The sequence below is a fragment of the Egretta garzetta genome, unplaced genomic scaffold (assembly GCF_000687185.1).
Source record: "Egretta garzetta isolate BGI_Z169 unplaced genomic scaffold, ASM68718v1 scaffold202, whole genome shotgun sequence".
NCBI classification, from domain to species: domain Eukaryota; kingdom Metazoa; phylum Chordata; class Aves; order Pelecaniformes; family Ardeidae; genus Egretta; species Egretta garzetta.
The window spans coordinates 906,420-917,264 of NW_009258891.1; the positions used below are offsets into that span (position 1 = coordinate 906,420).

At 42.2% G+C, this 10,845-nt stretch overlaps 1 protein-coding gene across 4 annotated transcripts in view; it reads right to left on the reverse strand.

Moving 5' to 3' along the window:
* Window positions 1–10,845, reverse strand: part of LZTR1 (leucine zipper like transcription regulator 1) — a 35,786-nt gene that overhangs the window by 11,987 nt on the left and 12,954 nt on the right. For 3 of the 4 annotated variants that reach the window (XR_004841356.1, XM_035889700.1, XM_035889701.1), the window contains exons 8-11: window positions 8,443–8,595; window positions 2,779–2,889; window positions 1,860–1,952; window positions 822–917 (exon numbers count right to left, since the gene is read on the reverse strand). Coding sequence is in view for 3 of the 4 variants with exons in the window: in XM_035889700.1 (XP_035745593.1) it covers window positions 822–917; window positions 1,860–1,952; window positions 2,779–2,889; window positions 8,443–8,595 (453 nt within the window). In the remaining variant the exon portion in view is untranslated. The remainder of the gene's footprint in view (window positions 1–821; window positions 918–1,859; window positions 1,953–2,778; window positions 2,890–8,442; window positions 8,596–10,845) is intronic. The other variant, XM_035889702.1, reaches the window with a different exon arrangement.

The following is a 10,845-nucleotide window of genomic DNA, read 5'->3' on the forward strand; positions in this document are numbered from 1 at the left end:
CAGCAGGAACAGCATCTCTCCTTGGAGAAGGAAGCAGGTTCCACAGACCCCTGCTTTGCAAAGTCAGAGCTCAAAGTGCTGCACAGAATTATTTTAAGACACTCTGTTACTTTCAAGTTCCACTTTGACAGCCTTTCCCTAAAGCCTTTTCCAGAGAAGATGGAGGACTGTGGGGTGGCAAAGCAATTAACTAAGGGGCAATCAGGCATCCATATGTCTTACTGCAGGTTGTGTGCTACCACTTCCTCAAGAGCAATAAAATGTTTGCTGCTGAAAAGCTGTAAGTAGTTAAAATTAATAGACAATGAACCATAGGCATCAGACCTTCAACTCTGGAAAAAAAATCAGGAAATCTAAGGTAAAGGGAACAGAGCCAGCCTCAAAACCTTAACACTGCCTTCCCTCTAATCTGTCTTATCTTGCAGGCCATCCCCGACGACATACAGCTTTTACCCTCCCCAGAGGGAGGGGTACACACACATCCCCAAGGGTATTCCACAAGATTAGAACTTAGACAGCCACGAGAGCTCCCAAGAACCATACTGCCAAATCCAGATAACTGGATTAACTTTGGCTCCTCCATGTTACGCTCCTCGCCTGGCCTGGTAGCCTATGTTAATACTACTGGTAGCCTACTATCCAGTAGCCTATGTTAATACTAATTATCCTCTTTATTTTACTTGCCCAAGAGCACCTCAGCATCAGATACTGCTCTGGTCCTACATCTGCCTCAGCAGATACTTTTTCCTAACACCCTTAGTTCCAAACTTGGGTAGAATAGGTGTTACCCCGCCACAAGATTACTTTTCTGAAATACTCACCTGTTTCAACCTCTCCCTTGCCTGCATGATTTTCTTTTTCAGCCACTTGCAGCGAGCTGTAACAATTGCAGTGTGCCCTCGGACTCGTTCTTCCTTCTGTCAAAGGCAAAGGAATAACACATATTAAACTTTTATTCCCAAATCACATGGCGGTGGCAGATGGCAGAAGCCATAGAAACCCGGGCTGAACTCCAGGTTACTATACATTTAGTTTAAGTTAGAATCAATGGCAACCTTGCATCTGCTCTGCACATCCACATGAAATTCAACACCTATTTTCCCCAAAGGCTAACGGCAAACACCACTTGGAAAGAGTCTCTGCTGCATTCACTGACTGGAAACTGTAGTGCAGGTTCAGTGTCACAAATATCGCTTCTTATTGTTGCATCTGATTTTCGGTTTGATTTTCTCTTTTCAAAACAACAGCATGTTTGTTCTTCATCATCTACTTCATCTGTTGCTGAGGATCTGTTATCTGATCTCTGCAAAGTATTTTCTAACTTTTTTTTTTATATGAAAGGAATGCAGTTAAGTTCAAATTTCTCATGTTTTTCTTCAGAAAACATGTTCTTTTAAAAATTTTGTAATTGTTTTCATTACTAGAAAACCATTCCCCTGTGCTGCTTTTTCTCATTCTATTTTATTTCAGTAATTAAAAATGGCTCTTGAAATGATACATGGATCTGCAAACCACTGACCTGCTTTTGCCAGGAGACCGTTGGGACCTCGGAGTACAGAGGTCGTTAGTATCGTTTTCATATTGCAACTGTGTATAACGTGCTCTGATAAACTCGGGTTGTGTCTCAGTGATCCACAGATCTCAGTTTAAAAGTTTATCCTCCTCTGCTGCTTTATACATTTTTCTGGATTAGTAGAACTTACTAAACCAGACAGACATCATTTTCACCAGTGACACTCTCTTAAAACTTCATTCCCAGGGTTTCTGGCACAATCATCGTACCATTTGCTTTTTCCCAGCAAACACGCTACGCATGCAGTAACACCCCCATTGGCACCTTTTCAATAAATTCCACTCACCTCTCCCAAAACAAACTCCAAGTCACTGAACTGTCTGTTTTCCCACAGCCTTCCATAATCTTCATGCAGAGTGCATTTAGGGTAACAAGAAAACTAAAAAAAAAAAGTAAAAACCCACAGAAGACAGAATTCATTTCAAATGGCCATATCCAAAAGTACTGTAGCTACATATACCATCACTGGATTTTCTTATTAGCTTGACCTCAATGTAGCATACAAAGTAGAAAACAACAACCAAACCAAACACGTGCAAGGGCTTCCTCTGTGGTGAGGGTAATGAAGATAACACGGACTAACATGCAAGAGATGTCTCTCATCCATCCATCACTCCTTGCAGATTTCAGGATTTGGTGGCTCGGAGTCTCACCTGCTCTCGGGACTTGTCTGAGGGTCCCACACAATAAAAATAAATTTGAGCGTAGGGGGGATTTGACCTGGTGTGAGTATCTTGAAATTTTAAATTTAAAATTCCCATAGTTACTGGGGGATGGGAGAGGGAATTGCTGCAGGAAGATAAAACTTTAGTACAAAATGCTCTGACCCAGAAACCCTGAACCTGACAGTACATGAAGAGAAACAACCAATTTTCAATTAAACATCCTGGCAAATCCTGTCTGATACACTTTTCAATAATTTGTCAAAATAAGTGTCATGATCTCTGTCAGGACTTTAGAAGGCACTGGAGAGCTTGGCCTTACCAAAATGTCTGTGCAGATAACATATCTCAAAATACTTTAAAGATGTATATTAATCATTGGCAGCTGAATCTGAAATGCAAAGGCATCCTGCAGGAAGATTGCGAAAGGAAAGCCATCAAGCTCACAGGGAGCCAAACCAGAAACTCTGCACGTCCGGAGACAGCCAGAAGGATTCAGGCAGAACTGGTGTGAATGTTTGAGGATGTTTATCAGTGAATTACCTGGAACCTGTACATTTCTCCACTTCTAATGTTATTGTCCACCGTGCCGCCAAAGATGTACATAGCATCTGAGATAACAGCCGCGGCGTGGAAGAGTCTCCCACTGGGTAACTAGGGAAAAAAAAAGGACAAAATAGGTGAGGAAATAAATAAAAGCATCTTTTTTCTTCCCCCCAAGAAGAAGGGCTTCAACAGATCAACAGTGAGAAGGGAAAGTCAATGTAGTCTGAAATGACGCAAACGCTTGCATCTTAAGACTGACATTTATTATATTTCAGGATTGTTTCCTACTGTATCTGGAACATACTTTCCAGTCACATTTAAAAACACCTATTCATTGCACCTTCTAATAAGAATGGTACATACACAGCACTCTCTGCATCATGACAGTTACAAAATATATCATTTACCGAACTCAGACTCAAAGCTAAGATTTACATAGAAAAATAAAACGCACTTCTACAAATAAAGAGATTCTGCAAATGCAATCACTATACAAACTCAGAGCTTATTCTGAATATTGTCAGAAACTTGAAAGGTAAATGATCATCTATCCCAGCAGGATACTGAACTCCAGGCTTGTAAATGCATGCCTTCCCCACGGCTTGCTGGGGCTGAACCATCTGGCTAACGAGCCCCTCCAGCCATGCCAGATCCTGCACAGACGCCCAAAGTTGGAGACATTTACAGAGCTGGCACCATGGAGTCAACTCTCCTTTCTCCACCATGGCAGGTCCACTGAAAATAAAGCCACCCCATGCTGCATGGAGCCCCAGCTATTTATAGGACTGAGGGATCACACCGTCCCATGCAATACACCCTCCACCTTGGAATTGCAAAATGGGACAATTTTTGAAGCGGGAAGGAGTCACCGTGAGTCAAAGCCCCAGTGACCCTCTGGCACGGGACAGACCACATCACCTGTACCCGTGTCTTCCGAGGTTACACAAAAGGTATCTGATCAAATTAGCACATCCAGTGAGATGTCTCACATAAAGTCTCCAAGTGGTGATAGTAACTTCATTATTTTTTTTCCTACTTTGATCAGGCTTGTTTTGTCTTCCAGGCAGCAAATCTCATTAAATCTTTGCCTACAAAATAAAAAGCCCTCTGGTATAAGAAATCTTCTCTTCTCGTACATATTTATAGACACCACTCAAGTAAACTCAGACACGAAACAAGATTATGTTTATCTGGAGAGACATATTTTCCAGGAAACCACGCTGACTGGCATTTTTCATTACCACTGAATTATCCCTTTTACCACAGCATCACACAACGGTCTCATTTAGCTTGTTACTCACCAGACTTTCCATGACTTTTTCTTTTCTTCAGCCTACAGCTTTTAAGGCTACAATCCCCCATGCAGTAACTAGGACCTGGTTTGGGTTTTTTTTTTCTTAGATGTACAAACCACAGATTCGGTCACCTTAAAATGCATGTTCATCTGCACCAGTTTAACAAGCGATCCAGATTCCTCGGGATAAACAAGATACCTCCTGTCTCCAGCATACTTCATGGATACTTTATCAAATAAACTTTAAACTTGGTGCTAATAAATACTGTGATGGAAAGATTATGGAATAATATCGACCCTTCCAGAAGAGGATGAGATTACTGTCAAATATAATTATTTTATACAGCCTCTACTCATTCTTAGTAGTAATCTCATTAATTAAATAAGATGTACTGACTGAAAAAAATCAAACATATTATAGTAGTTTAAAAATATATCAGTGACCTTTATCAACTGGACCTCCAACCTCATCTCAAAATATGAAGTTTGCTTGCCAAGACCTATTTTCACAGTACTAGACGGGCTGATATTAGCTGCATTATAACATCTTTCTTACAACTGACTCTCCAACCAAACACAACAAAAAAAGAACTATTCTGTCAGAGATGAAATGCAGGCCACCTGGTTTATACTTATTCAGGTCATTTTCTCTGCCTTTTTTTTTTTAAATAAATAAAACTTCAGCTTTGTTTTTAATTGAAATAATTCTCAATATTCTCTAGTAGGTGCTTTTAAAAAGCAGCCATTGTATTTAACAACCTTGATTTATTCAACCAAAAAAGACTTACACCATTTTCACAATTGGTGCCAGAAAGGAAATATGAATCACCTAAATATTTAACCGAGTAACACCACGCTTGCTAGTCACATCATATTTAACTCAAATGAATGTTACAATGACGGTTTTTAATTTGTAATGGTTGGTACTGGAGCGGTCAGGGCACCAGAGTTTTGCCACTTACTAGTAACTTCAGCAATCAAACCACCCCGCTTTTTGAACACATGTAAAGACATGTAAAATATGGAAGGACAGCCCAGAAAAAGGAAGGCCATACACAGTTCATCAAAACATTGCACAGCTGAGGGTTTCAGGGTATTTGTTTTGCTGAATCAGAATAGCAGAACTCAAGCCAGCACAAACCCTCACGCGGTGACAGCAACCCTGCCAGGTGGTGAGGTACTGACGCCACCTTCAAGGAGAACAACGCCCTGCCCTCCCAGGACCAAGGCTTTGGCCAGAGAAAAAATTTGGCCCAGTGCAAACCAAGGGGGCTTGGTCCTCGAGAAGAAAATATTCAGGGCTAAAAACCGAAAAGGTTAATAGAGCTCTGAAGCATAAACAGAGTTGCTGGGTTCTGTGTTCCTCATCCACGAATGCCAGATGCCAAAACCCTGCCTGATCTTTAATTTTTTGTTGGGACACCTCCCAAGATGCAAATCGGGCTGCTGAATATGATCAACCCAGGCACAGTTTATATGGAACAGATGTGAACTCATATCCCTTGTACTAGTGCACACGGTCAAACCTGATTTGCTAAAACCCCAAGAAGGTCAGATCATGCACAGGTGGGACAAGAACCACAGTCTATAATAGAGCAAACCTGTCTAAAACCTGAAAGGCCAGGATCAAGCACTACAGGGTCGCAGGCTCTGGGTCACATTCCCCCATAAGAGACTGAAAAAGAGTACAGAAACCCTGATTTTCAACACACAATCACTCTACTACAAATAACTGTCTAGGTAGAAAAAGGTGCCCCATGTTTCTCCCTGTTCGAGCTATTCCTAGTACTCGGGCTGAATCTTCCTTGCTGCGATGTAAGCATTAACCACATTAACTCTTGTCCTACCCACCAGAAACCAGGCATCTCCAGCTCTTCCAACTTTTCAATGGGCTCATACTTGCTGATTGCTCTTAGAGCTTTCCTATGGATTGTTCTGATGTCCTGCATATTTGTACTCCATCCATCTGCACAAGGAAAGGATTACTCTAGTTGCAGTTTATTAGAACTGCCTTAGACAACGCACCCATCACTTGTGAGCGACTCCCTGCTCACAACGCTGTAAGCTGAGGTCACAGTTAGGAACTCCTGCATTCAGAGGAACAAAGTCAGTGTAGGGCAAATGTGAAACTAAGCCTTTGTTTTGCAATATAACACATTTATCCTAATTTCTGTCTTTTACAAGCACAGTTTAACCAACTGTGCCACATCCTGCCTGTGACATAGGAATGTGCTGGTCATCCTCATTTTACATGAGGCAAAGAGGCTCAAAGAAATTGTATTAATCTTCTGAGATCATAAAGAAAGACTAGAGTAGACTAACAGCATGTGCACAGTCTGCAGGATATCTCTCAGCTGCCTAAAATTTTGAGGTTATTCTGGTACTTTCTGCGTTCTAAGGCCAGCTGCTAGAGCTCTGAATCCGACACGGAGAAGCGCAGATTTCTGCTTAAGAGCTGCCAGGTAATGAACATACACTGCCAGTGGTTTCTTTGGACAGTTTTCTTCTGATGTCCTCTCGCCCTCTTTTCTCTGAGTGTTTCACCCTGTCAAGTTCCAAAGTCCTGCCATCAGTAAGACCACTGTCCCTTTGCAGTCCCATGAATCTCCGTTTAGACTTGGCCATGTTCTAAATTGCTAAATGTCAGCACTCTCTTTCTGCTGCTTATCGTTTCACTTGAAGCTAAAATCTTTCCAATGTCATTGATGTTGGTCTATCCTTTGATTCCTACCCATTAGCTCCCAACAGGCTCACCACTCATCCCAAGGCAAAGCTCCAGGCACGCCTTTGCATGGAGCACAACCCTTTCTCCTTGCCTTCCTAGCCTGTCTTTCTGGTCATGTGAGCTATCTCACCATGTCCAACAGGGTCATTGCTCTGCAACTACACACAACCTTCTAATTTCTTCTGTCTCCTAAGCCACCCATGTTTGTATAGAGGTAGCTGAGATGGGATGTTCTCACAAGGGGAGAGCAAGAGCTTTCCCAGTCCTGTTGTCCACCAGACACTTCCTCCTATGCCTTCACTTCTCTTCAGATGATGGCAACCCTTCCCTGATGTACCTTAGTGTAAATATTCCAGGTAACAAGGTGAGAATTGCACTCAGGATTATAGTGATAAACAGAGCCATTACACGGTAGAGCCAGGCCTGCGTTAGGTATGCTTAATGATACAGGCATACCAGTATACCTACCGGTAAAGTCCTCCTGGCATAACAACAACTGCTACCTAAAACCAGCGCCGTGCAAACATAACCTGAGTCTGGCAGGTGAGATACTTCTGACGTGCAATAACTGTAATTTCAGTAAGGATTTCTGCTGGCACAACTCCAGATGGTCGCGTGTGAATCCAAAGGGCTATTGTCCTCACTCCCAGCGCATACAAGAATGTTAAAAATCACAGACTAAGACGCGCTGCCAGTCTGAATGTATTTGTCAGCTCTAGATCCTATACTTACCTCTCAATCAACGTGATCTCCTTACTTTATTAGCAGTGCCTGACAAAAAGAATTTCAGATTCAGTCCTGACACCTCTGATGATCCGGGCTGGCACTCCTCTCCAAGGAACGCTGCCCTGTTTCATCTGTTGAAGTGTTTTCCCTATTTAAGGTTAACGAGATTTGCAATCTGAGGCTCTTTTCAATCTAGAATCTTTGCTTTCAAAAGCAGATCTCATCAGCCACCTTAGCTTCCCTTTCCCTTTCACGGCCAGCATGATTCAAGCCATCATTTTCAAAATCCAAGTATTCCAGAAGTCTTTTTTTTTTTTTTTTTTTTGCATTTCTTGTACTCAAAACTCACTCCTTATCCTGTCTAGACAGCACAAATTGAGTTTGTCCTGTGATGCTCATCAGGGTTCTGATTTGACTTACAAAGCTGCGCATTAGTGTTGCTTCTCCCTTGCTAGAGCGCCTAGCAATCATTCAAATAGTTGAGATTACAGCCCTGAGCATCATCTCTGGGGCTGATTCCACATACTTTAAAATAAACTCAGTTAAACCTGTGCAAACCCCTACATAAACCTCATTGATTTAAATTTTAACCTCATCAGGAATACATTCAGCTTCACTTGAAGTCCTTAATAAATTAAGTTGAATCAATGTAAAAGTAAAATTAAATCAAATGAATAGTTTCTACTCAAGGCTCAATACTAGTTTCTATAAGCAATTTAGAACTCGTAGGTGCAGAGTCAAAGTGTAAAGGGTTCTTAGATTACAGTTTAAGCTGAAATGGCTCAAGGTAAATTTCAAGGAGAGAAAAAAGGAGTGGAGGAGAAAAAGTATATACTGGAATTTATTTCTCTCTCCTGGAATAAATTTAATTTGCATTTTTGAAGTCTTTTCCACTTCCAAGTGTTTCTTTATTTACCTCTGAGTCTGCTGTGGGTGGTTGTTTAACTGTTGTTATGCCGAAATCTAAACCAAATACATCCCGAGATTTTTTTATACCACGTTCTTCCGAGGGCAAGGAGGGAACTTCTTCTGGGGCAGATACTCTCTCAGCCACTTCTGGATGGGACACCTGGTTACAAGATTTAAAAAAAATAGCGTGTAAAAGTATAGATGGGAGGCATGAGAGACTGGACACGGAGCAGGAGTCCCCCTGTGGCTGAAACTCCAAAAGATCACGCCCGTGTATCCAAAACATTCAGAATCAGTCCAGAGAAAGCACCACAGTCTTGTTTGAGGCCCATCATTGTGACTGAACAATTTAACAAATTAGTCGTGCAGTTTTCTTACGTTTTTTGCAATGGCAGAGGTACACCACAGTTAAAATCTTAAGCATTAATTGCTTTTTGTCTGCCCTCTTCCTCTCATGGCTCTTCACAAGAAGCTGAGGGGTTTGTGTACTGCAAGTAGGAAGAATGCAGATCATGAACCAAGACGGCAGAGAGGCAGTATCTGTCAGCTACTCCCACGGTCTGAGGCAGACTTCCTGCCTTCTGGATTGATGAAAAAGCAAGGCAGATGGATCACCACAAAGAGACAACCTGTACTTGATGTCAAAGCTGACTAACACATTGGGAAGACGATGAAGTAAAACATTTCCTCGGGCTGACAGGTTACACCCCGGCGTGTCGGTGGGCAACATGCGCAGAGCTCACGCTGCCGCTGCACCGGAGAGCCGTGCGCTCCTCCAGGGCCGAGCTTCAGCTGGCCCTCTTCACCGTCCAGATGCAACTCTTCTGCACCTCTGTCAAGAGATCTGGGTCAGTTACAAAAAAGTAACTTTCCTGTAGTGAGATTCATTCTCTTGGCTGCAAAGGCTATTAGCCACACTATTACTGCAGGCTGTGACTACTTGTGTTGTTTTCCATGCTTATCTTTTATCTCTTCTTCATTTCTCAAAGCATTTCTAACACGTCTTCACTGCTTTTTCAGACTGAAATTTCAACACTACGTGCATTATGAGGAAACAGCTAAAACCAAATCTGCTGCAGTTATTTCGAGGCTCTTCTTTCTCATCTCTCAGCTTCTCAAAACCCTTCTCATATTTACAAAATAAATTTATAATTGTGTAAATTTTAACCCTCCTCACCCTCATATATGAACGAGCAGGTATGAAGGAAGCTGATCATTGCCCTGAACTCCAAAGCCAGTGAAGATCCACTCAGATCTCTCACAATCTAGGAACATGATGAGCCTTTCTATCCTCCGGTACCATTAAAAATTCTAAGACAAAATGAAAGAAAAAAGACCTAAAGCCATCAACAAACAAACCTGGCGAACCAACATAAACTAAAAGGTAAAAAAAAAAAAAAATCAAAAAAAAAAATCTATTTTTCCTCTAACTGGAAGAAAACCATAAGCTCCAACAGGTCCAAACGAGATGTCACTGCTGGTAGCTGCTTATACTCAAGACGTGCTACTACACCATCATACCAGGCAACAGCATAAAACGCAAACAGATGGGCAGACAGAGCTTTGGATATTCGTTAGGTTCAAGGCGGTTTAAAGGTTTAAGATGTTTTCACATGCTGGGTGCAGAACATCTATATGCTTTTCAGACAAAATTGGAACAGACTCATTTCAGAGTGAACTTCAAGACACAGAGCTCTGCAAATGAACAAAGGAGAAGGCAAATGCTGAAGGGCTTTATTTTGCTTTTCCTTAGACAGTGATTCCTTTCAGATTATGGCAATGTACTCCTCAACTGTAGTTTATGGTTGTAGGTACCTGAGATTAAACAAAGTGCTGCTCATAATCCATGAAGCACCTATTACTTTTAAAAATCTGGCATGATATGAACATAGTTTAGTTGCTTAGGGACACGGTTTAGTGGTGGGATGGCAGTGTTAGGTTAACAGTTGGACTTGATGATCTTAAAGGTCTTTTCCAACCTAAACGATTCTATGATTCTGTAGGAACACAGCTTGGGCAAAGGCTTCTTTCACCTGTCAGGAACAGCGTCCAGCTAACCACAGGCAGTCAACCGCACCTCTGTCCCAACAAAGTTATGGGGCAAATCCTCCTGGAAGCTACTTCCACCACATGAAGGAGGTGACTGGGAAGTGTCTCAGGAAGTGTGGGTTGGATGAGTGGACAGTGAGGTGGATTGGGAACTGGCTGAACGGCAGGACTCTGAGGGTTCTGATCGGCGGGGCAGAGCCTAGTTGGAGGCTGGTAGCTAGTGGAGTTCCCCAGGGTTCAGTACTCGGCCCGGTCTTGTTCAACTTACTCATCAATGACCTGGACAAGGGGACAGAGCGTACCATCAGCAAGTTTGCTGATGACACAAAACTGGGAGGAGTGGCTGATACACCGGAGGGCT